Source organism: Vicugna pacos, chromosome 34, assembly GCF_048564905.1.
Source record: "Vicugna pacos chromosome 34, VicPac4, whole genome shotgun sequence".
NCBI classification, from domain to species: Eukaryota; Metazoa; Chordata; class Mammalia; order Artiodactyla; family Camelidae; genus Vicugna; species Vicugna pacos.
This window is the reverse complement of record NC_133020.1, coordinates 21,691,806-21,717,266: the sequence shown is the minus strand read 5'-3', so window position 1 is coordinate 21,717,266 and position 25,461 is coordinate 21,691,806. Positions and strand designations below refer to the sequence as shown.

Below are 25,461 nucleotides of genomic sequence, written 5' to 3'. Positions count from 1 at the left end.
CTTTCTGAAGCTCAAGACAGTTATTTTAAACTCCAGCTCCTTAAATTGTATTTCTAAGATATAACTAGGGATTCCTTACTCTTGGCCAGACAACTGCTAATAAGGCCCTGTGTACGCGGTGGTGCGAGCCAGTGAAACCCGCCAAACACCCACAGCGGCCCCGAGGCACGCCCGCCTCTCTCTCCATCTCTGTGTCTCTCTGTCTGTGTCTTTCTGTCTCTCGCTCCCCATCTCTGTCTCAGCCTGTCTCTCACACCCGTGCACACACACACGGAGCACCATTTGTCTCGAAGTGCATCACACTTCAGGCTCATGATGGCCTCCTAGCGAGTTTCTTCTTGTTACAACCACCAGACAGACCTCCGACACACACAGTGATGCTTACAGATTTTTCTAAAGGTGTTTGATTACTGTTCTTATGAAAGCAACTCCAGTAGTAACACACGTCCTGCAAAACCAAGACCATGGTGGGGCCCAGGGTAACGTTGAGACTCGCCCCCAGTAAGGACAGACACCCAGCCAGGAGAGCCCCATGTCTGCTCGGCACGGATCGCCCAGTCACCAGATGCGGGAGGTCCGGGGACTGGGGCACCTGGATTAGAGTCTCCAGGAAGCTCAAGTGTGTGGAAAGGCACCGGTGCTTGGCGGTTTCCATGTCGGATACCAAGCCCTCAGTCAGACCTCAGGTTAAGCCCGGAAGAACCGCCTCAGAGACAAACAGCATTTGTTATGGGCAAGACGCCTTTGCTGGCGAGGGTGGGCGTGGATGACTGTGCCTCTGGCTTCGCTGGGTTAGCTCAGCCTCCCAGGCGTCCCGGCGTGGGCCGAGCGTCAGCTGCTGGGACGGGAAGTGCAACCGATGATTAAACATGAAGACACGGCTCTGCTGGACGGTGAACAGCCACTGCCCCCTGGCAGTGCCCTTCCTCAGGCCCCCAGATCCTCCCTCAAATTCAGACAGACGGTCTCGGCTCATGAGACGGGCAGCCCTGGCCAAGGGCCTCCTTGTGAGCGTCTCAGCTCACACAGCCATCCTCGCCAAGCGGGGCGGCCCCGGGTCCACACAGCCCCCACTCCGCTCCCCCCTCTACTCCCCACTCAGCACCTGGTTACTCTCGGGCCTGAACTGCGCTGTGTGCACGACGTGTCCACGTGCGTGTCTGTCATTCCTCTGAGACTGGAAGCCTCTGACGTCTCACGCTTGGCTCATCGCTTTACACGTAACACGTGCCTGGGCACCGCACGTATTTCAGGAACGTCTGCGGCTAGAGACGTCTAAAACCCGAAGCTCTAACAGCCTCCGAGAGGACTCCCACCCTCCCCAAGCCCCGCGGGGCCCGGCCCCCTCTGTGAAACTGTTCTGGGCTCACCTCCCCCGGGGTTTCTGCTCCTCCTAACCTCCAGGGACGCACTGCGCCTCCGACACCTCATCGGACTGGTTCCGTCTTGTGAACGTCCGAGTCTCGCCGTGTGTCCCCTCACCCCGCCAGACGGGACGGTCCCTGAAGGCCAGGACCTCGGGGAGACGCACACATCAGAAATCCACGCCTGAAAGACGCATGTCCCGTGGGAGATGCTAACCCACTTCCCATTGTTCTAAGTGGGAAATGATGACTGTCCAGCTCAGCCCCCTGCCTCCCTAAACGCCCCCAAACCCAGCTCAGCCCGAGGCGTCCATGCGCCACTCCCACCCCCAATTACCAACCGGGGAGGGGCACCTCACCCGCTACCCACCCCTCAACGCCTGCCTTCCCGTAGCTCTGGGCGTGGCGCCAGGGGTTTCACACAGAGAGAGGAGGAGAGGTTCCTGACATCCCAGGCTTCCGGCCCCTCGGGGTGACAGCCACACACACGACTACACACGGTTTCCAGTTCTGTAAGAGACGGGAGCATGAGGGGCAGCCCGAAAGGTTGTAACATGGAGCCTGGGGACATTCGATGAGGCCTGAGTAGAAGGAAAAGGAGGTTCTGGGCCTCGTCCCTGTGACCTGCCACCTCCCAGACCCGCCAGCCCGTCTCCAGACTGGACACGTGAGGCCGGCCTCTCGGGGGGGTGGCGGGAAGGACTCAAACCTCCACATGCACAGCTTTCCCAGTCCAACTGCAGAGCCTGTCGCCCGGTGTCACCCAGACCCTTCATTCAAAGGGCCCTGGGGAGTGCACGCCTCCGAGGGAGGGTGGCGGCTGGAGAGAGGGAGGGGACGGGAGACTCGCTGGCTCCCCCAGCCCCCAGCACAGGAGGTGGAGACCCCGTCCCTCGGGAGGGAGGGAGGGAGGCTCTGGGGGGTGGGGTGTGCGTAAGAGGTTTTCAATATGCATTCTGAGCAACATGTTAGCCGTCTGGTTCTGAGTCATTCATAACTCATCAACTTGTTTTGCAAGCGCCGTTTGATGTCCAAGAAGCATCCGGGCCTCCCCAACCCCGTGCCCCTTTGAAGTGTGCCGTGTGGATGTCACAGCGGCCTGTGCCCTGGGAGCAGAGCCAGGGGCCCTGGCCCCGAAATGGGCGAGGGGCCGGCCTGTGGTGCGGGCCCTGCAGCCTACAGCCCCCGGGCCACCCCGAGCTCTGCTCAGCCATCCCTCTGCCGTCAGGATGCTTCCCGGTGCCCGGGTGGGGGCTGCCGGAGCTGGGGGCGAGGTGGGGGCTTGTCCACGCTCACCTCCTTGGTTGCTGACAAGGCCAGGTGGGCACAAAGGAGGTTCAGAAAGTGACCCTAAAAGCAGGAAGCCCAGGACAGGCTCAGTGTTTGACGACGCTCCCGCCGCAGCAGGACGTCCCCCAGAGGCAGCTGCGGGGGGGGGGGGGCACCTGGTTGTCACTAGCCTGGGGGGGAGCTGGGAGGGGTGGAAGCCAAGGGTCTAGGCCCCCCACAACGGGGGAGACCTACCCCAGCGGGGAGCAGTCCTGGCCGAGATGCCAACAGCACCTGAGCGAGAGCCGCATGGAGAGGAAGGGGGCGGGGCCGTGACGCTGCGTCCTGTGGCACCGGGGGGCACAAAACGGGACAGGCAGACGCGACACCCGACTCCATCTTCTTGGCAACCAGCCTGTCCCTTCTCCGCCCTGACGTCACTGCCTTTCTGAACAGTTCAGAGGCGCGTCCCTCTGTGGGGAAGACCACCCACACTCGACTTCAGACAGCCCTCAGCGTGGAGATCAAGTCACTTCCTAAACACTCCAGGGGACGTTAACAGGATGGCCAGGACTCTATCAGCCAAGGAAACAGAAAACCCGTGGACTGCAAACAGCCGCTCGCTAGGTTCCCGTGACCACGCACGTAGCGCTCCAGAAACAAAGCCTCTCCTTGCGGAGAAGAGAAGTCTGCCTGGGGTGGGGGCCACGGGGACGCGTCAGGTGGACGCGTCTCCCGCGGGGCCCGGCGCTTTCCGAGGGGCTGCGGCCCTCTGCCCGCTCAGGCAGGAGCCGGCAGAGCTCAGAGTCCACTCACAACCCATCTGAACTGGAGGAGGAGTCAAGGCGGTGTCGGCCGGAGGCGCTTCCCCGCGAAGCGGGTCCTTCCTCCACCGAGTGGCAGCTGGTGAGACGGCCGGGGGCTGGGGGCGGCCCCCCAGGAGGCAGAGGGCAGGACAGACGTCTCCCAGAGGGTGTGATTCTGAAGGACCCAGGAGAGAAGCCGGGGCTCCTGCCTCCCCCAGTAACCCCCACGCCCATTAATAAAGCTGGAAACATCTTTAAATGGCCCAAGAGAAGACGGAAAAGATGAACCATTACCACTCGCACTGGCTGTCATGGCTGCCGCCTGGTTCCTTAGCTCCTGTGCAGGTTTTAACAGAGAGAGGAACTTGAGAGCGCACAACAGCATCGACTGCCTGGAGGGAAGGGGACCGGGCGTCCGGCAAGGAGGGGAAACACACAAAACGAGAGCCTTGAGACGATGAAGCTTCAGCTGGAGCAGCTCCAAGGTCCCAGGCCGGCCGCTGCCCACCCCCCAGCAGCTGGAGCCTCAGTTTCCCTATTTTCACAATGAAAGATTGCGCCGCAAGGCTTTCCAACCCTAAGACGCTGTAAGTCGATTTATCCAAAGCAACGTCTGCGTGTTGCCTGGGTCCGCTCAGATGAGGGGAGCAGGGGTCCAAGGTCATCAAATTACATTTCCCTCGTCAGCACAACTCAGAAGGAAAAACAGAAATATTTTTGCACAGGATGAAGGATTAAAAAATATACATATAAACGGTCAGGAATCTCCGAGTCCTCGCCAGGCAGACTAATATGCTGGAATTGCTGCCCCAGAAGCAAGGCTCCTCTTCCATGCTGGGTGTGCACCCCTCTCTCAGGGATCAAATCCAATCCAGATTCATCTAAACTGGTCAGGACACCCCCGTTCTCCCTGCCAAAGGGACATCTGACTGACTCCCGGCCAATGAGACAAGGTAGTGCCAGCTGGACGCTTCTGGGAAAGGTGTCCTCAGTCCTGATCCTCAGGGCAGAGCTGCCCTGGACGCTGCTGCTCCACCTGTGATGTCCGGAGCAGTGGCAGCCATCCTGTGACTTCCAGGGGGGCTCTCTGAAGACGGCCCTGGCACCCCGAAGATGGCAGAGCACGGGCACCAGGAGGACCATACCTCAAAGTCCATCAGGACGTCATGGGTGCGACACAGGACATCCTGGAGCCAGGCGAGAGGGACAAACTCGCCACCAGTGTCGGGGGGATGAGTTCACACAGCCAGTGCCTCACCGACAGAGGCTTCAGGGAGAGTCACGGGGGATTTTGGATAGCAGACCACAGTGTGGGACTAAGAGCAAGTGCGACACACACACAGCGCGTCCCTCACTGAAGACAAACCACCCAACATCATGGTGCCGCTCTGGGCGTCACCTCTGATGGCCCTGGGCAGCTGTGCGCCCTGCCGCTCCGGGTCCTCGTCCCTCGAAACCAGGACCCACGTCTGACCCTCCCACCCCATCCCAGCCCTCCTGGGCCTCCCCGGTGCAGCCTGACAGCCACAGGGAGAAAATGAAGAGGTTTTCTACCAGGGACACTGCAGGAATTTGTCTTTGTCTCGATGTGGTTCCATTTCCGGGTTTTGTAATGAAGTCCCCAGGACCTGGGGACGTGGAGATGCCAGGGCATCGAGCAGCCCTGCGCTGTCCCCTCCCCCACCACGCACATCTCAGGAGCCGCAGTGAATGGCTGACCCGCCGGTCGTCCTGTGCCAGGACACAACCGAGGGCCTCCCGGGGCTGCGTCCTGGGGGAGGCAGAGGCTGGAGGAGTGGCAGGCAGCTGCCCCGGCCCCGAGCCCTGTCCTGGGCTCCAGTCCCAAGGCCACCTCTCCCCGCCGGGGCAGGCAACCACACGGTGACAGAGGGTCATTTCCATACAAGGGCCTTCCGGCAGTGAAAGCTCATTTAGGAGGAAATAAATTTGAATCAAATTTATGAAACCGGAGAACATGCAAATCAGGCACCTTCCCAGTGAACCTGTGGCTTGGTTTGCAAATGATTCGGATGTTGCATTTCAAGACGGGGTTCACCTCTGCACCGGACTGATTCTGGGGAGGTTGTTTACAGAAGCCCTGGTCCTACTAAAGGGCTCTCACGATGTCAGATTGTGAAATTAACAAGATGCATTTTAGTTTGGAGCTTCTGGTTCAAAAACCAATTATCCTCCAGTTTGGGCCGGTCAATCCCTGATTTAAACATAGGAAAACCGCACTGATCTGAATGTTTCTGGAGGAAGAAGACAGAGAGGAGTCTTGTCTAAACGGATGAGAAAATTCCAAACGGCTGGTTTTTGAAGAAAGACGGTTCCAGTGCTTGTAGCGATGAGCACACCGCAGGCTGAGGTTTAAACGAGCACTCGTGAGTGAAGCTGAGTTAGTCACCGAAAAGTTACCATCCACAGCAGGCTTTTATTACGTAATAATGAATTACTTCATATCAGAGTCTGAATTTTTTTATTTAGTAATGTTTTTTAGAGTTTTGGCTTTTTTTAGTGGAAGTAGAGTTGATTACAACGCTGTGCTGGCTTCCGGTGTGCGGCAGACTGACTCAGTTATGCACACATGTCTTCTTTTTCATTATGTTATCGAGCTTGTTACAGGTTACGAGAGACTGAATACAGTTCCCTGTGCTACCCAGTTGGACCCTGTTGTTTTAATTTTTTTAAATCAATAGGAAACACAGACTGTGTCCGATTTCCTGGGGCACAGTTTGAACTTAAGTTTCACAAAACTTAGGATTTAACTGGGCACCTTCAGCGGTCAGTGAGCGGCTTCAGTGGACACAGACGCAGGGAGGCCGGGCGGGGGTCCACTCGAGGAAGAACGCACGCCCCCCTGAGTGTGGAATCTGCCTTGCCAGCATAAGCAGCCAGCAGCCTGCGGGGACTCACACGTCCACCTCCCCGTCCCGGCAGCTACAGCTCCCACCTCGGGCCAGGGGTCCCGGGAGGAAGGATGCGTTGGGCCAGCCGCTACCTGGTGGGGAGGCGGCTCGGGACAGTGCGCCGGGCAGGGGCTGCCGACCTAGACAGGGCCAGACAGGCTTTGCCAGGCAGCTCCAGCCCATCCACCATGAACCAGAAGGCAACTGCAGATGGGTCCTGTGCTGCTCGAATCTCTAGGTGCCTGGGTCTTCCCCGTACCCCACCCACCTTGCTCCTATCAGCTCTGGTCGGGTTGGCCCATGTGACGTTTGAAACACCCAGGAAGAGCTGTCTGCAGGGAGCCTGGGCCTCCAGGATGCTAAACCGGCCGCCGTCGCTGCCTCCCGGGACCGCGCTGCCCACCCCGGCAGCCCCCGCCCCTTCCGCGTCGCTCTCTCACCGGGGCCGTGGGCCCCCTTCTCTTGCATTTCACCGTGAATGTGTGTACGTCCCGGCTGGAGCTGCGAAGGCCTTCCTTCCAAAAGTGGTCCAAGCCAGAGGGGGTCTGGAACAGCAGTCCCACATTCCTCACTCGCAAAGATGTTACTTTCCCTCGTGACTCCCAGCCGCTGTGCAGCGTGTCGGGAACCTCGATGCCACTTACAGTCTCTGAGTCTGAAACACCAGCTTGACAGTGAACGGAAGAGCAGTTTGGAAGTTGGAGACCGTCTATAAATTACTTCTGTGTGAAAACTCAAATCATCTCACCGCTGGAACTCTGTTCAGGCTACACTGAGGGCATCTTGCCAGGAAGACCAGGTTGCCCTTTATCAGTTTATCCCTGAGAAGGACACAGGGTCCTGGACTCACTAATTCCCACAGAGAAGGTGGTTAACTGGCAAAGCTCAGGGAGGAAGCTGGATGCACGCAAGGAGCTTCCCAGACCAGCAGGAGGACTCCGGGCCCCGTCCTGGGACCAGCTTCTGGGCCACCAGCAGCAGCACGTGCACAAGCCAGTCTCAGGAGTCGCCACGGGGCAGCGCGCAACCTCTGGCGCAGACGCCGCGAGAAGCCGCACGCCCAGAGAAGGCCCCGCTCCACCAGGGTCCGCTCTGCCAGTCACACTTGCCGGGGAGGGCACACCTGGGGATGTGGCGTGGGGGCTCCCCAGTCCGAAACCTCTGCCCCAGGTCCCCGGGAACTTGGGCCCGTGGCCTCAGAGGGCTCTCCCCTCGGGAGCCGGGAGCGCCGCTGACACTGACCACAGCGGAGGGTGGACACAGGGCCCCCGCCCCACGCTTCCCGCAGGAGCCGGCCCCTCCCTCTGGCACCGACGGTCCTCGCCGTGCCCACGACCAGAAGGCATTTTAATGGAAAGCAATTGTTTTCCCTCGTGACAACAATGTTGTCCAAAGGACCCTGTCTCTGAAACAGCAGAGCTCTGGAGCTGCAGGACGGGGGAGCTGGAAACGCCCTTCGGCACGTCCGACCCCGCCTTTCCCGCAGGAGAAACGGGGCCCCGAGACCTGCCCAAGTGGCGGCGGCTCAGCCCCAGGCCCAGGTGCTTCCTGCTGCCTGGGGCGGGGGCAGGTCTGGGTCTGGCCCGCCCTCTGCCCTCCGGCCGTGCGGTCAGGGCGGCCTGGGAAGCCCCGCCGAGGCTCTGGGACACCAGCAGCGCCCCTCGTGACCAGTCACCCGGACCAGCTGACGGTGGTGGGCACAGCCACGGAGCCACGGCTCCTGCCACCACCACCGCCGTGGCCAGGGGCGTTCGGACACACACGTCTCTCCTCCCACGAAGGGACGGACACTCACAGGACAGCGTCAGAACATGGTTTCCGTAACTCGAAGCTTCTCTACCAGGTTCCACTGTCACCAGAAAGACATCCGGTCAGCCTGCCGTTGGGAACAAAGCGTCCCAGTGTCCCCACAGGACCTTCGTTTGGGAAGCCATCCCACCTTCTAGGGGATGGCTTTTCAGGTGTCCCAGGGCAGGACGCGGGCTAGACCCTGATGGACGCGCAGCTGCTGGAGGGCAGGAAACCCAGGGACGCCTCCCCCGGGTGTGTGATGAATAAGCGAAGGAATGAATGGAGCGCCCAGCGGAGGCCAATGAACATCTGCAACACTGCCAAAACATTGCTTAAAAACAACGGCCTCGGGACAGCTAAGCCCTGGACGGAGGCCGCACAACATGGCAGGGGGTGGGGGTGCCCTTCCCGCCTCCGCTCGGCCCCACCGAGCAGACACACCTGGGAGTGACGAGACGCGCCCTCGGCGACGCCGGTGGCGGCAGACTCACCGCGCCCCTCCCTACAGTGCTGTGAAACCCTCTGCTGAAGTCGATTGGCAATGTTTAAACAGCACGTCGCACAGAAGTACGCTGTTACTGATCAGGCATGAGGAGCAAGGCAGTGCCATTTCATGCTAACGCAGCACACACGGAAAGCCCTCGCCTTTCCAAACACACCTTCAAGGTTTCACATAATCTCGTTTTAGTGTAGGAACGGTGAGCGCCAGTCCCTCAGCGGAGAAACGCCGGGCACGGCCCAGAAGACGCTTCCCCTGGGCTCGGGAAATGCCGGTGCCCGACCTTGAGGACTCCGACTCTGACCTTGCTCAAGGCAGTGGCGCCGGACGCCCTTTGCTGTCTGGGAGCACGGATCGGAAAGGATGCGCGTTCCCCACCTGGAGGCGCGCTCCCCGGTCGTCCCGCGAGTGTTGCCCCCCTTCCTTAACCACCACTGGTCAGCGCGGCTCGGAATGGTCCCCGCCCCCAGCGGCCTGACTGGGTGCCCTCTTGTCGCCGTGGCTGAGGGCCCCTTCTGTCCTCTCCCCCGGGTCCCGCTCAGCTTGCTGTCAGATGGTCAGCGTCTCTCTTCGTGAAGTTGCCAGCCCCGCCCCCTCGTCTTGGGCAGCACGGCCAGAGCCCAGCTCAGTCCCCAACCGGGAAGCCAAGACGTCCCCGTGTGAGGGAGTGGCCCCCCCGTTTCCGGGGACCAGACCCTCCAGCCTTCCTCTCTCTGTGTGGACTCGGTCGCTCCCCCCTCCCTTGGTAGACCCCCAGGCTTGACATCCGCACACACAACCCTCCAGGCACCTCCGCACCAGCCCCACGCTCGTTTAGGAGCCGGGGAGAAATCCAGGGTCCACCTGAAGCCAGAGCCACACAAAGCGGCCAGTGGGGCTGGAGAAGGCCAGGCCTGCCCACGCCACACCCACCCCCGAGCCAGAGCCGGCAGGGTGCCCGTCCAGGGTGCCCAGGCTCCCCTCCCCACAGGGCTCCGGGTGGCCGACTACGTGCCATCTGCTCGGGACACTTGGGAAAGTCCCACGCTTCCCAGAGAACACGCCTTACAGCCCATAGTCACACAAACGAGACTGAAGAGGAGACAAGACAAGCCGTATCATGCAGGCCTAGGGACCGAACATCGGTCTCCTCTCTGGGGATGCGGTGCAGAGGGACAGCGGTGACTTTACCCAGAGGGCCCAAGAGGCTCGACGTCTGTTCCCCACGACCCCTCCACTGTCCCACAAAAACACTCAAAAATCAAAAACAAAACGAAACCAGACGAGGCCCAAAGTAGAAAAGCCACACGCCCCGCTGGCCACACTCCCACCACGTCCCCCGGCTTGCGTGAGCTCCACCCATTCACCTCGTCTGCTCACCACGGCAGCGCCGCTCCTGCTGGTGGCCGATGGAGGGCGACTGCTCAGGCTCAAGGCAGGTGCCGCCATCACTCGTGTGCAGGCAGAAACTCGCAGGTCACCTGGCCGGCTCCCTCCTCGCCCCGACAGTCCTCCAGCCCCAGCTTCCAGGGTCAGAGAACCCACGCATCTCAACATGTCCTGTCTCTAAAGAGCTCCTTCTTGAACCCACAGCATCCAACACTAACAACCCACACTCAGCCTGCCTCCCTCGTGGACCCATCTCCTCCGGGCCCCACAGCTGTCCACCAGGGGCCTCGGACAAGCAGCCCTCACAGCCCGCCGCTTCACTTAAGCGTCTGTGTCCTCACCTGTAACACGGGGACAATCACACCAACCCCCTGCGGGGACTGTGGGAGGAGGCGAGAAGCTGTAATTAAATGACATCCTGCATGTCCATCTCCAGGCCCCCGGTAACCCCAGCACGGTGGCCCCGGCCAGGTCGCTCCTCCCTCCGCACTGCGGCTGCAGCCTGGGATCGGGTCCTCTTTCCAGCAGCCGTGAGTCACACAAGAACAAAATACCTGGCTGTTCTCCGTGGGGAAGACCCTGGAGTCTGGCCCCCCCGTCACGTGTTTGGGTGGCTCCGTCTGGGAATCTAAGTCTCAGACAAGTCTGGGGTGGCCTGTCGATCTTAACTCTGTCCCCACGGAAGGCCCTGGGCCCCCTCCGAGCTGTCTCTCCGTTTGTGCTTAGAGGTTCTCTGAGCGACACGCACATGAGCTCAGAAACGTCAGCCCCGAGCCGGGAGGCTGCCGCGCTTCCCCTCAAGATGGCTTTAATTCTGCTCCACGTTGTACAGATGAAGAAACTGAGGTGCCCGAGATGAGCCGGCCTACGGGACCCGCAGAGCTCAGGCCAGTGCGTGCTGTCTGCCCCGAGACCCCTTCATCCCCGTGACCCGGCGCCCAGCATGGGGCCCGGTACACAGTAGGTGCTCAGTGAATCCTCCTGCAATAAAAGACACACGACCTCACTGGACACAGCCACCCCCATCTCGAAAATGGTAAAACCAGGCTGCACAGGATCAGACGACCCTCTGGAGGTGCCCACGGCCGGGAAGCGTGAGAGGAGGTCCCAGGCCGCCTGCTCCAAAGCCTCTCAGCTCGCCTGACCGCCTTCCTCTCGGCGAAACGCCCCAGGATGCAGCACGTGGCCAGGGGAGCGCTGCCACGCCAGCTCCGAGAGCTCGCCCGCTGTGGCCACGCGCCACGCGCCAGGTCTAGCCCTGAGAAGGGGAAACCTACGGGACTCCAAACTCCTCTGAGCAGAGGCGCTCCCCAGCCCTCCCCCCGCTGCCTCATCCTGGGACAGTTTGCTTCCCGAGAAGGGAGAGGGCTCCGTGCCAGGCCTGCTGGCCTTCCTGGCAGATGCGGCTCCGGGCCTGGGTGCCCCAGCGCCCTGCCCGGCCCCGGCCTTGTCGCCAGCCCCCCCGCGCCCTGCCAGGAGAGGGGCGCTCTCCCTCCGGTGTGCCGGTGTGCCGGGCAAGGCGTCTGTCTCCGCGCGCACACACCCCGGGGCACACCTTGTCCTCAGCGTGGGCTCCACTCCTCCGTCCCTTACCACGTGCTCCACGTGTGGCAGATCTCCCGGAGGAGACGGGGACTGGGAGACGTGCCCCCATCCCAGCAGACGTGAACACAGGCTCGAGGAAGGTCTGCGTGGGGTGGGGCGGACCCCCGACCAAACTGAGAGCCCAGCTGACAGGGCAGAGAGAGGGAGGGCCCTGAGGACCCGGCGTGAGTGGCTCTCCCTTGCCCATCAGACGAAGAGAAACTACCAACGTTCCACTAGAGCAGAGGAGGGTGAGGAGCAGCACCTCCCAGGAGGGGAGCCCGCCACGGGTGCAGGCGGTCTGGGGCTGAAGGAGCCGCAGGAGGAAGGGCAGGGCTGCCCTGGCAGAGGGCTCGTGTCAGAGTGCGGAGCAAGGGCACTCTGTCCGCAACAGGACACCCGTCGTGACCGTGACTGTGACGCTCTGTCCTTGTGGACCCCCCCCCCCCCTGCCGCCGACGTCCGCCTCTCCCGCTGGCCGTCCTTGTCCCTGGAGCCCTTCAGGTTTGTGGATTCCAGGCTGGAGCCAGCACTCCAGCAGCACCGCACCCACCGCAGAACCACTCAGTACACAAACCAGAGGGGCCCGGGTGGACGTCGGGAGCCCACGGCCCGGAGCTCCCGCACCAGCTCCGCACCAAGCACTCGGCGGGGCGGCGACCTCAGAAGCCCTTCCGACCGACGGGGGTCTCTGTGGGCCTGAGGTGCCGACCGCCTGAGAGGTCTGTGGTTTTCCTCTTCACCAGACAACGCGCTTGGTCAGGGATCTGGCCAAAACCAACAGTTCGCTAACCAACCAGCGGCAGGCCCGGGGGCTCTGCGGGTCCGTGGTAACGCACCACCCCCTTACTTCCGTGCTGCACCCCTCGGTCGGGGCAGGACGGCGGAGAGACGCAAGAACAGGCAGATTGTAGGAAGAGACTTCGGGTTCCAAGTCCTCAGACATCCACGCCCATGCTCCTTTAACCCATTCCACGGGCACTAGGCTGTGCCAGCCACAGAAGAGACCCCTCGTGTCCACGTGCTCGGCCTCCTCCCAGAACCCCGGGAACCCATCCGGAACGGAGCACACCCCCGGGCCCTTCTGAGAACCGGGCGCCAGCCAACCCTCCCTGGTGGGAGCCAGGGCATGAAGGAAGCTGCGGGGTCGGCCCGCTGCCCAGCGTCAATGGGCGTTGCCAGGAGCTGAGACGCGTTCGCAGGCTTTCGTGACAGCCCGGAAGCAGCCCAAACCCCAGGCCCGGCGCCCTAGCACCAGAGCCGGCTGCAGAGTGCATTCCAACTCACCCTCGTCGAGCCTCCGGGACCTGGGACGTCTGCAGACCCCACGCCCCCAGCATCAACCCTATGAGGCTCACACCTCCCCACAGGCATTTTTAAGGAAAACAGTGACCGTGTGCAGTCCCCAGAGCCCAGTAAGCATGGAAGCACCCCATCCCTTCCCACCCCACCAGCCCTGGTTCCCGGAGTCGCCACCTGGGACGCGGGTCCGTCTCCCACCCGCTGCGTCCTCGGGTTTCAGCAGCCCCCTCAGACGGTCGTCCATCTGAAAGGCCGGCCACTCTTAGTAAGAAGCAGGGAGCCTCTTTCTAAGCCATGATGTCCCTCTGGAGACTCTGCTTCCCTTCTTCCTTTTTTCCTGCAAACCTACAGCTGGAGGAGAACCTTGCCATGTGCAGGTGCCCAGCCTCCCCCACCCCTCACCCCCCGGGTGCATCTCCCTTCACAAGAGGCCGAGGGAAAGATCTCAGAGGTCACAGGGAGCCCCGAACTAACTGCACGGGATGATGAGAAGGGGTGCACCAAGCTTTGAGGCCAGGTCTGCTTGAACTCGGGTCAGTTTAATTTTTTTTTATTTAAAAAGTCACTGTTTAAGCTGAGGTTGAGTCTCTCTCTGCCTGCCTTCACTGCAGACACGAACCCAGAGGAGAGGATGAGAGGGGAACAGCTACTTGACAGGCGTGCAGGCTGCCTGCATCTCATCCTCTCCTGGTTGCTAAGCACCCAGAAACCCATAAGCAGCCTGTAACGGGTGCAGTCACAGGCAAAGACAGATGCTCGTCCACAAAAAGGCTCTCTGGATGCCGAGAAGGCAGCCCACTGGAAAAGGTGTGCTCCAAGCTGCCTGGGAAAGTCTGGGTGGAAAGGAAAAGGTGCCCAGCCTAAGCTGTCAGGCGCCTCTTGGTTAAGCCAAACCTTGCTGTGGCTAAAGTGGTGACCCTGGACCAATGGGTGGACAGATGGATGGATGAATAGGTGAATGAATGGATAGATGGATGGATGGATGAACAGGTGAATGGATGGATGGATGGATGTTTGGATGGATGGATGGATGGGTGGATGGGTGGATGTGTGGATGGGTGTTTGGATGGGTGGATGGATGAATAGATGAATGGACGGATGGATGGATGGATGGATGGATGGATGGATGTGTGGATGGATGTTTGGATGGGTGGATGGATGAACAGGTGAATGGACGGATGGATGGATGGATGGATGGATGTGTGGATGGATGTTTGGATGGGTGGATGGATGAACAGGTGAATGGACGGATGGATGGATGTTTGGATGGATGGATGGATGGGTGGATGGGTGGATGTGTGGATGGGTGTTTGGATGGGTGGATGGATGAATAGATGAATGGACGGATGGATGGGTGGATGGATGAATAGGTGAATGGACAGATGGATGGGCGGATGGATGGATGGATGGATGGATGGATGGGTGGATGTGTGGATGGATGTTTGGATGGGTGGACGGATGGATGGATGGATGTGTGGATGGATGTTTGGATGGGTGGATGGATGAATAGGTGAATGGATGGATGGATGGATGGGTGGATGTGTGGATGGATGTTTGGATGGGTGGATGGATGAATAGGTGAATACACAGATGGATGGACGGATGGATGGATGGATGGATGGGTGGATGGATGTTTGGATGGATGGATGAAAAGGTGAATGGACAGGTGGATGGATGGGTGGATGGTGGGTGGATTGAAGGATGAACAGGTGAATGGATGGCTGGATAGATCGCTGGGTGGATGGATACATGGATGGCCCACGGCACTACAAATGCTGGCTTAGCTCTGGACTCATCAGAAACTCTGCTGGATGTCCCCAGCCAGCCCCAGCTCTTTAGTGATGGTGAAGGTGTTCCAACAGACTCACAACCAAGGACACAAGGAGATGGGTTGGGGGCAGCATTTCTCCATGGGTCACACTTTCATAGCAGGTGGCATTCCACTCCTCTGGGATAAGGGACACGGAGCTGCTCTGTCTGGACTCTGGGGGTGGAAGCTTTCTGCCTTGGAGTTTGGAGTGTGAAGCACTCGGAGGGCCCAGGAGACGCCACGCCTAGGGATGCTCGGGGTGGACTAAGAAGCACGTCCTGCCGTCCGGCTGCTAACCAGCTGCACACAGCGCCCTCCAGACAGGTAAAGCTCCACCCCGGTCCCCCTTACCAGGCAGGGAGGAAGCTTTCCGCTCTGGGGTCTAACTCAGTCCTGCCCTTCCCATCGTGGGTCAGGTCACGTCACATCTCTGCCCAAAGGCCTTCAGCGGTGGCCCATCTCACTCAAGGGGAGGAGCCAGTGTCCTTAAATGGTCCAGAACGCCCTCCACTGTCTGTCCCTCCCACCCCTACCAGCGACCTCCCCTCCTGCTCACTCTCCCTCGGCCCAGGCCACGTCCACGCCGACCATGCTGGCCTCACTGCCCATTATTCCCGACACACTGCAGGCACCACGCCCCTCAGCGGCATGCTCCCCGCCAGCATGCCGACGGCCCACGGTGTCACCTTAAATGCCACCCTCTCAGGAGCCTTCCTGACGCTCTTTAAGGCTGCAGGTCTGGTCCCCACCCCCCAGGGCCGCACTGGTCCTGCTTCCGGCTGCCACCCCCATCCCAGCACGGAAACAGGTCCTCTCACCTCCAGCTCCCCCGTGAGAGGGTACGCTCCCCAGAAAGAGGGACTTCCGTGTTCCGCTGAACCACCAGGATTAGGAAAAACGCCCACCATCTCGTGGGGACATGGTCGTATCTGTTTAGTTAGCTGATCACAGGCCCGTCCTCCTCTGCCAGGCACCGCGTCCCTATTCCGAAAACTGACCCACGGAAGGAAGGCAGCTGCCCTGCTCGTCCCGCCCCGCGGCGCCGCGCACCACTGGACGGCGGCGGGCCTGCTCCACAGAAGGCCCCCAGCTGCTGGCCGCGGAAGGGCCGGCGGGACCAACACGGGCGCTTCACGGGCTCTGCTGAAGTGACGGGCCTGGACAAGGTCGTCGCCAGACGCTAAAGTCACGAGGTGAGAGGTCGGCGGGGGCTCGGCAACGAGGGGTCGGCTGACAGCCCCGGAGCCCGTTCCTGTCTCGGCCGCACTGGCGTCCTCCCACGGGGTGGGCACGGCCACCCAGAACACCTGGACCCTCCGGCACAAGCGCGGCCTGAGCCCGGCCCCCGGCCGACAGAAAGCGAGCAGGGCACAGGGAGGGGAACGACCGAGCGAGGCGGCGTCCGCCGGGCCGGGCCGACACGAGAGGCCGGCCCAGCTCTCCCGCAAACAAGGGACGTCCACGACGGGCGGGGCGCGTGGCCAAGAGATCCGGGGGCACGCGCAGGCGTGGGGTCCGGGTCTCCCCAGGGGCCCGATTCAAGCCGGCCAGCCGCCAAGAGACGCGTTCATCGCAAGGGGCAGTAGGAACACTTCAAACACAAGCAGGACATCAGATGATACTGAGGACTTGCGGGGGCTGTGGCCGCTGCTGCCTGGGGTGGTACACACACCTGGTTGGTTTTTGCTTTTAAGCAGTCCTCGCCTGCCAGAGAAGACCACCAGCGCACGTGCAGGTGAACTGGAGTCTGCTTTCAAACACCTCAGGGATAAAACTCTCGAGGAAGTCGGTTGCCCCAAGCTGGCAGGTGCTGACGTTGGAGCTGAGGGGGGGTACCTGGGAACCCACGACACAAGGCTGTTTACTTGCATTATGTTTCAAAGGTTTCGTTGAAAACCGTTCTTTAAAAATTCATAAACTTCCTGTTTTGTAGATGAACTTAATGAAGTTTTTAAAAAAAAAAAAAAGTACCCAGAATAGTTCTGTGCTCTTCTGGCTGGAGCCGTGGACGGAGGTCAAGCCTGGGGAGCAGCGGAGCTGGCCGCTTTCCCACCACGGCGTGCCCAGCGCCCTGGCCCTGGCTGACAGAGAGGCCTGCTGGTTTGTGTCTGCAGACGAAGGCCAGACAGTCCTGAGACGAGGAGAGTCTCTCCCCGCCCCGAGGACACGGGGCCGCCTGGCCACCCGTCCCCCTGGCCCCTGCGGACCTCTCCCATGTCCCCCCCCACGTCCCCCCCGCCCGTCTGTCCCCCTCCCTTTGGGCACCTCCTCGGTCTCTTCAGAGAGATGTTCTCGAACAACATCTAAATAGGTCATAAATCCGTGACCTCGTGTGGGAAGCACTAAACCCCTCCTCTGAAGTCTGCTGCCGCGGCTCAGGGGTGGGCGGGGCTAACGTTCGCTGAATTCCAGGCCCATAAAAGGCAGGTGCACTGTCCCCGTGCCCCAGACGAGGACACCGAGTGCAGAGGGGTTGGGGGCGTTCCCGGGTGTCACCAGGCTCACCGTGGTACCAGCGGTTTGAACAGGGTGCTGACTTGGTCTGTGTCAGGCCCTGTTGTAGACAAATCTGCATCGGCTCCTTCCACCCTCACCACGCCCCGCAAGGTGGGAGCTGTGGTTGGGCCCATTCTGCTGACCGGGACACGGAGGCCCAGCAAGGTTAAGTCACTTCCCGAGGTCACAAAGCTCGTCAGTGGCTGAGTGGGAGTGGGGTGGGAGCGGGGCCCAAGGACGGGCCCACGGGTGGAGGCATCTCCCGAGCTGGCCGTGGATGGAGTGGTGGCCCACGGCGGGGTCACCGTGTGTCCCGGTTTGCCCAGGCCTGCTGTCTGCACGTAGTGACTCACACAGCCCCCTTCTTTCTCAAATGTGCCCTAGTCTGGATGATAAATGATACGGTCCCTTAATTATAAGCTTCTCCAGGGTAAGAAAAGCACATGATAGCCAATTAATTAATACTTGTTGAATAAAAGGGTAATGACTTTCTTTAACGGTGACGGACCTCCTGGGGAACGGAGAGATGACCAAGTAGCAGTCTCCGCGGTTCCCTTGGCAACGCTTGGATCCTGTGACTCACGGCCCTTCCCTACGAGTCCCCTCAGAGCTGCTCTGCCCGCCGACAGCCCGGGGCCTCCCACAGCATCGCGGGGCCCGTGAGGACCCCCATTCACCCCCAGACAGAGGCTGGCCCCCGGTCCTCGGCATCCCAGCCCCTAAACTGGGCACCTCCCGCAGGCCCAGCTCCCCATCCGCTCCGCTGTCGCTGCACTTCTGGGCGGGGGGGCCCCGGCCCCAGCCCTGGCCCCGCCCCACACGCTCCCCCCAAGACAAGGTGCACCGGCCAGGCTGCCCGGTTTCCCCCATTCCGGCGCGGTGTGGCATCCGCCCAACTCCAGCCCTGCGGGTGCCCCTCTCCCTCCTGCAGCAGGGAAGCAACGCTGTCTCTGGTTCTGTCACCTCGTCTGCCTGAGGAGACACGAGCTGCCCCGTGGGGCAGGGCACACGGACGGGAGGCTTGGGCCTTGTCTTCAGTCTGAAGTCATCTCCCCGGCCTCCGTGTCCTCCTGAGGCGCAGGTGGTCGGCGCTGTAGACACAGGTCTTAATGGCTACACTTAGAGCCCTTGAGGAGGAAAGCGTAAAGCTGTGAGATCTCATCGTCCTCATCAGTAACATTAATTTTAAAGCTGAGATAATGCGTTCCTGACTCATCACAGCCACATGGCATTTAGCGGACAAGCACATCGCTGCTTAATCCGGGGACCAGGAGCTCCTGGAGATGTGATGTGCACACCGGCCCCTGCCAGGGCCAGGGCTCTCGGCGCCCCGAACACTTAAGACGACCTTTGCCCAGACCTGCAACAAGCGGCTCGCAGCCCGGATGCGGGGCCCCAGGGAGGCCTTTGCCGGGCCTCTCCCTCTGGTCACCCGCACATCCCAGTGTCTGGAATAACCGCCCTCATCGAGCCGTCCACCCACCAGCCGCTCTCCTCCACGAGCATCGGCTTCTCTGTGCTACTTCCCACTTCAGCCCCCGAGAGGCGCTCAGATTGCACCTGCGCAGGACGGACGGGGCAGGAGGAGGGGCAGCAGAGGGACCCAAGACCCTGAGTGACGCCCCCCCAGTCGGGTGTCGGGGGGCCCTGTACAGAGCGCCTCCGCCGGGCGCTCTCTCCTGACGCCGCCCCGCCGCCCGCCGCCCCGCGGGAGCTGAGCTGGGGCTGTGTGGCCAGGGCCCCGTCCTCCTCAGCGTCCCCTTTGCAAGCTGGCTGCAGTGGGGGCCGCTGAGGACCGAGGGCCAGCCTCCAGGGCCAACTTGCCGGCTCCCGGGGAAGCTGTGTCCCGTCACACACCCTCAGACTCCGGCCGCGTGCGACAGGACACCTCGGCCTGACCAGCCGTGCTGCCCGGGCCCGGCCACCAGACCCGCATCACACCTCCCCCGTCTGGGGCCACTCTGGGGGGAGACATGCTCAGAAACCCGGCCCCAACTTGATGCCACCACCGTGAACGGGCCCCGCGCGGCCCGAGTCACACCTGCCCCCCAACCCCAACCTCCAACAGGCGTCGGTCCCACTCCCGCCGGAAAGCCAGGCCTTTGAGCACGGTGGCCCCAGCCCAGTGGCCAGGCCTAGAACTACCCCCTGCTGGCCACTCGCCCACGTGCAATCCGCCCAGCTCAACCCAGCCCAGCCTCAGAGGGCCCCTGCCCACTGGAGGCAGGAGTGGGGAGAGCACAACCGAGGCCCCTCCGCCCCCGGCACCCCGAGCACCCCCGGACCGGGGCCAGGCGTCTCTGCCCCAGCTCCCGGCGCTTACGTTGGAACATGGTGTCTTGAAGAGGGTGACTCACTGCAGCTGCGAGCACTGACTGATGACTCTGATCCTCCTGAAGCCACTGGCTCACAAGGGTCTCCCTCCATCTGGGCCGAGACCCAGCCCCGCGGCCAACATGCCAGGAGAGCGGCTCCCCTTCCCGGCGGCCACGCTGAGCCCCCATCTCCCCTGGTCTGAAATGGACTTTTCCCTCTAAATACGGGTGTCTGACCGAAAACAACGCCAGCTCAATCAAAAGAGAGGGCTCGTCCCCATGTCAGGAAGGACACCCCATTCCCGGAAGTCCTGCACACGCTGAGGCCACGTTAGAAAGGATGAGACTGAGCAAAACTCCCGCTGCCCGAAAGTGCAAAGAACCTTTAGTGACTCAGCCCTGGCCAGGCTCAAATCGGGGCCGAAAGTCCCAGGGCTAACTGCCCGCCAAGGCTGGACCCGGGATTGTCATCTCCTGAGCATCTCCCGTGTGCCAAACGCCGGGTGAGCCCTGGGGACAAAAGAGTGAGAGAACAAACAGGCGTCGAACCTGCCGAGGCCCCAGAGAGGGCGCCTCCCTCCTGCCCCACGCCCCTCTGTAGCTCTCGCTCGGCCCCAGAAAGTCACTCCAGCCCCCACGTCCGGGTCCACGGCTCCCAGACGGAACGTGGTACGTGTGTCCAGGGGCTTCCTCAGTCAACTCCCCCCGCACAGCGGACCTGCCCAGGGCACCCTGGAGGCAGCGCCTCGACCCAGGGTGACCGCCCCGTGATCAGGTTCTGAAATCCAGGCCCAGCGGCAGGGACGTGGGAGACTGCAGAGCACGTGCGTGTGGTGACCCGGGGAGTCCGCGCGCAGCCTGGCTACGCCAGACACAGCAAGGCGGCAGCCGGCACACGCGTGACCTGCCCTGAGCACCCCCTGCCACGAGCACCTCAGCCCCGTCCTGTACCGTCACCAGGTCCGGCCCAGCGGCCGCAGGCGACAGAAGAGGGATGACCACGCACGGGGAGGTGCGCCCAGCTCCCCAGCCAGCAGCCCCAGGAGGGGCCGCGAGCAGGCACTTAAGAGGCAGGGCCTCCCTGGGGACAGAGACTGTATCTGAGTCACCGCCCATCCCGGGCCAGGCTCAGGGGTCTTGCAAGCATCCAGGCTGCTGGCCGCACACGCTCCAGGCCGGGAGCAGACCGGAGAGGGATTTCAAGCCACAGAGAACAACAGCATGAAGACACCTCTGCGTACAGTGACGTTCCTCAAAGTAAAAAGCAGGGAGGCAGTTCGGCAGCCCTACGCCCCCCGCGGCGGGAGGAGGGCGGCCGGGCCCACAGCTGCAGGAGGGCGGCCGGGCCCACAGCTGCAGGCCAGCGCCAGCACGGCCGCCCGCGGACTCGCTCACCACGGGCGGGGCGCCCGGCCAGCTCTGAGCACCGGACACCCCGCGGTCCCACTGGGGCAGAGCACATGGAACGCGTCGTGTGAAGGTGGCCCTGGAGTCCGGCCTGCCCTCCGCAGCAAGGACAGATGGTGCTTTTCAGCGTGCCATCCGCAACCCGACACAAAGGGGCTCTTTGCTTCCGGGAAGCCCGGGGCGGGGGGCAGGGCATCCCGAGGCTCAGAGAGGTCGCCCTTTCCTCCGGGTCCAGAACCAGGAGAGGACGAAACCCACACGCCCGTCAGCATCTCCCGAGGCTCTCAGGGGACGCTACCCCCTGAATATCTTCCCGCCTTCCCAGTGTGGGTACGCCATGGCAGTGGGTCTGGATCACCGGGTTCCTGTTAGAGGCATCTCCTCTCCTTGAGGACTGAAAAGCCCAAAACCGCAGGCCCCGAAGGTCACACAGAATAACCGCAGCCCTGTCGTGATACAGGAGATCTGAGGGGGGCCCAGGGCGTCCGAGGGCGGTCTCCCACCTGTGCTACGTTCAGGTGCATCTGTGATGCCCCCTTTACCCTCATCTGCTCATAACCCACAGAACACCCCCAAGTTTATGTTTTCCAGTGGCACCGTCTGAAGCCTGGGCTCAGAGGCCGTGCACTGCGCCCTGCAGAACACAGCCTCGCAGGGACGTCCAGTTCCAGCAGGCCCAGCAAGGGCACCGGGGGGAGGGCAGAACCCAGAAGCTGCGAGAGATGCCCACGATCAGCTAGTTCAACGCCGTCTTACAGAGGAGAAGGCTGAACTCAGTCCTACCCTTGAGCCTCCTAAATGCCTTCCCACCCCTTCTGGCTCGTCGTTCACACAGATGCCAAGAAATGTTTCTGAGACACAATTCTGCTCATTCTTACTCTCCTGATTAAAGCTCTCCTACAGAGTCTTCGGGATAAAGCTCAAACTCGTTAGTGCGACACGCGCGGCTCTTGATCTGGCCTCTGCCTTTCTCTGAGCTGCGTGTCCTCCCAGTCCCGGGACCACCACACACACACACTCCCTTCCAGCCATACTGAGCTGCCTGGAGTTGCTGAAATATCGATTGTGGACATAGATCTCTAGCTGTTACATGGCACAGACTCCAAGCCACCCAGCTGAGACGAAGACACGTGGTCAGAGACTCCAGCGTCTGCCCACAGGGGAGGGGGGCTTGGGGCTGGAGTTCAATCAGACTCATGCTTCAAAGGGACGTGAGAGGATCCACAGGCTCCCCAGCTGGTCACTGACAATGTCCAGAATGCAATCCAAGATTACCAGACACAAAGCTACGCTCCCTGCTTAAGAGAACAGGAGGTCAAAGGAGACAAGGCCTGAGACGACCAGGGGCTGGCATCAGCAGACAGGGTCCGTCACACGCAGCGCTCTGCCGTCCCCGTCTCTGCTGGGAGAGCAACCACTGCCTGAAAGCTCTGCCCCCTTGCTCGGTAACTCGCTCATCGGCTCTTCCCAGGGCTCCGCATTCGTCCTGATCGCTCACGAGCTTGCCGTCCAGTTGTCTGGTTACTTGCTTGCCTCCTCCATCTCTCCTGAAGCAGGGGTGGGCCATTTGTGTCAGCGACATCAACGCAGAGCACAGGCTGGAGGACCAGTGTGGGCTGAATGGACAAAGAGACTGAGAACAACGGTGGACGCTCGCACATCGCTGACTCACGGGCGGCCCCTCACACCACGTTCACGGTCTTGAAACCACGTGGCGCCTCCTCCTCCTCCTGCTGCGTCTCACGCAGGTCACTTCTGTGCGAGGAGGATGTGGACGCCGAAGCGCAGAGATGTGCTCTCACCCCCACGTCCCTCCGTCTGAAGCCTGCTCGGTGGGCTTCTCCCTGAGCCCCACTTCCCAAGGTGGGTCTTACTCCTGCTTGATGTCAGTTCCCGACATGCTCACTGACCCCTCCCTCGGGCTGTAAGCCTCACTGAGTTAACTCCCACTGGGCGCCTCACGATGCCACGTGGGCACGTGGCCCATTCCACTCCCCCAGCCCACGAGGGAGGCAGGATCCAGGTCACCACCACTTCATGGATCATGACACTGAGAAGGCTTTTTTCACAAGGTTAGCAACTGGCAGCCTCCTCTGCCCATCATCCTAGACGAAGAAAGACTTCAAGAGAAGCAATCTTTCCTCTCATTCCTGACACGCCTTAGGCGTCTCACTTCGACTTTAAAGAGGTTTGCTGGAGGGAGGCAGCGCGTCTGCCCACCGTGGAAATCTGAAATAAACCCCCGAGCCATGAAGAGCCGGTCAGCTGACCGACCCCACCTGCACACAGGCTGCTGCCCATCCGCTTCGGGTTTCTCTCACCTTCCAAAGGGGCGTGAGTGGAGGCGGCGCTCTGCTCCCGTCAGGGCCGCCGAGAGGGGACGAGCTGGAGCAATATGGGCAGACACGGCCCCAGAGCCCATCATCCCAGCCGTACGGAATGTCTGCTGGGCCTAATGGGATCGGGACCACGGTCTGAGGGCGGAAGGAGCACAGCTCCCCGGAGATGATCGGCCTCTGCGGCCTCGCTGGAGTGCTAATGGAATTAACGGGCAGAAGACACTTTGAAGTCGGCCCTCACGAGCCACATGTCCTCTGCAGGGCGCACTGAGTCCAAGATTCCTCCTTGCTCGTTGAGCAGTTACTGACGCTTGGCGTTCTGGTTCTCCTGTGTGTTCTGGAATTCTTTCCGACTCTGAGAGCCAATGCTGAAACTGAGTTAAACATGAACTGTTGAGATGCGTCTAGATGGGGGTTCTGGAAGCCCAAGTCTAGCTCACGAACCAGCGATGACAAGGCAGCACGTGGCCCAGCTCCTCCCTCTGCCCCCACGAGTCCCCGTGTGCTGGGAACCGTCCAGACACCCGTGCTCCGGGCACACACACCCACCAGGACTTAAAGGCAACACTCAACATGGGTTATTTCACTTAAGCAGAAAAAGATCCTCCGACAGCACTTCCTCACTCATGCTCCCGGAAGCCAGGCTGCACGCACCGGGGGCCGAGTCTGCGCTGGTAAGACTGAGACAAGCGGGCTTGTGCGTGCCTTTCCCAGAATCTCAGGGCAGAACGTCAGAAAGTTTTATTTGCATCCCAGCCTGTTTTTCAGTGCCAATTGCTTGGATCACCGAGCCTCCCTCCAACTTCATACCTGAGAAGGTTCAGTTACTTAAACCCAGAGGAGCCGCGGGAAAAGAACACACGCCTGTGGGTCTGTCGCGTCCGGCAGCTCAGAGACGAACTGGAGTCTCCCCTTGGAAAATCGCTCAAGAATGAAGTGTCTCACGCGAGTAGTTTCCTACCATTGAACTTACTCCACTTTCCACAGTGTGGTTTGAAAGTAAAGATTCCCACTTGATTTATCTGCGCTGGCAGCAAGCAAGAGGAGTCTCTGAATCACTCACCAGAAACCTGAGACTCCAGGAGGCAACCCGTGTCTGCGTGAGTCTCTCCGGTCCCACAAACGACGGGGCTCCGTTAAAGCGCCGCCGTGCGTAATCAGTGCCGCTGGTGCTCTTCGCAGGCTGCAGTGATCCCTCTCAAATCACCACACTGCTTATTAAAACGATAAAGACGCGTCTTGAAACACAACCGGCAGTTTACCGGTCAGAAAGCGCTCACCCAAGGATGAGGAGACACACCCTTTGCTTCCCAGTTACCGTGCGCGTCGCCCCGGCCATGTTCACTGCGCACGAACACTGCGAGGGCCACACCTGCCTCGTTTCACGGGCGCGCCGACCTCCTTGGGAAGCTGGCATTACCGGCTCTAGTTCTGATGAGAAAAGTGGTGTTTAACGAGGTCACCTGCTCAAGGTCACACATCAGGTACGTGGCGCAACTAGGACTCCAGCCCAGGCGGGTCTAACCCCACATGTCTCCGCAACATTCCCTGTTGTCCCCGGGGCTTCGCTCTGAGATGGGCCGTGCTTGTCTTTATGTCACACACAGCCAGGTCACAGATGCCGGGGTCAGCCGAAGGCACTCAGCAGACTGCAACACGGGGCGTGCCTGCGGCCACAGCAAGGAGACTCTCTGGACGAACTGATCATTCGTCCGAGAACTTTACGTTTGTCACAGGTCTTGGGGACCATCAGCGCAACCCCCGCGTCTACGGGGAAGGATGGGACCCAGGGTGGAGGGTTTGTCCCCGGATCTCCACTTCTCGGATAAACCTCCGTCACGTCTCATCAGAAAGACTGGCCAGCACGCACTCGCGCCCCCACGTCCAGGCGTGCGGAGGCAGAGGGGCGACAGGCAGACCCCATGTCTGGCCCCAGAGGATGCAGTCAGGGCGACTGAGCACGAAGCCATCCAAAAACCACAGGGGTATTTCATGAGGCACCGACGTGACTGACGGACGGCAGGGCCACGTGCCTCCTGGGGTGGAGACAGAGGTGGGCAGCAGGGTCTTGCAGGGACTGGCAAAGGGAAGACGATGGACCTCCGGCGCTGGACGGAGGGAGGAACCGAGTGGCCTGGGCGAACAGACAAACCTGAGGGAGGACGTGCCCCTGGCGTCTGCTGGGCCCAGAGACAGGAACGT

General features: G+C 61.2%; 2 protein-coding genes across 4 annotated transcripts in view; both read right to left on the bottom strand.

Moving 5' to 3' along the window:
• The window catches only part of CACNA1C (calcium voltage-gated channel subunit alpha1 C), a 360,468-nt gene that overhangs the window by 262,978 nt on the left and 72,029 nt on the right, over positions 1-25,461 (bottom strand). The gene's annotated exons all lie outside the window — the stretch shown is intronic.
• LOC140691326 (uncharacterized) lies at positions 13,724-15,021 on the bottom strand. Its single transcript, XM_072954682.1, has 3 exons — positions 14,209-15,021; positions 14,065-14,152; positions 13,724-14,032 (listed from the first exon to the last, which is right to left on the bottom strand). The coding sequence occupies exons 1-3, from the start codon at positions 14,641-14,643 to the stop codon at positions 13,797-13,799; spliced, it is 759 nt and encodes a 252-aa protein (XP_072810783.1). The 5' UTR covers positions 14,644-15,021; the 3' UTR covers positions 13,724-13,796.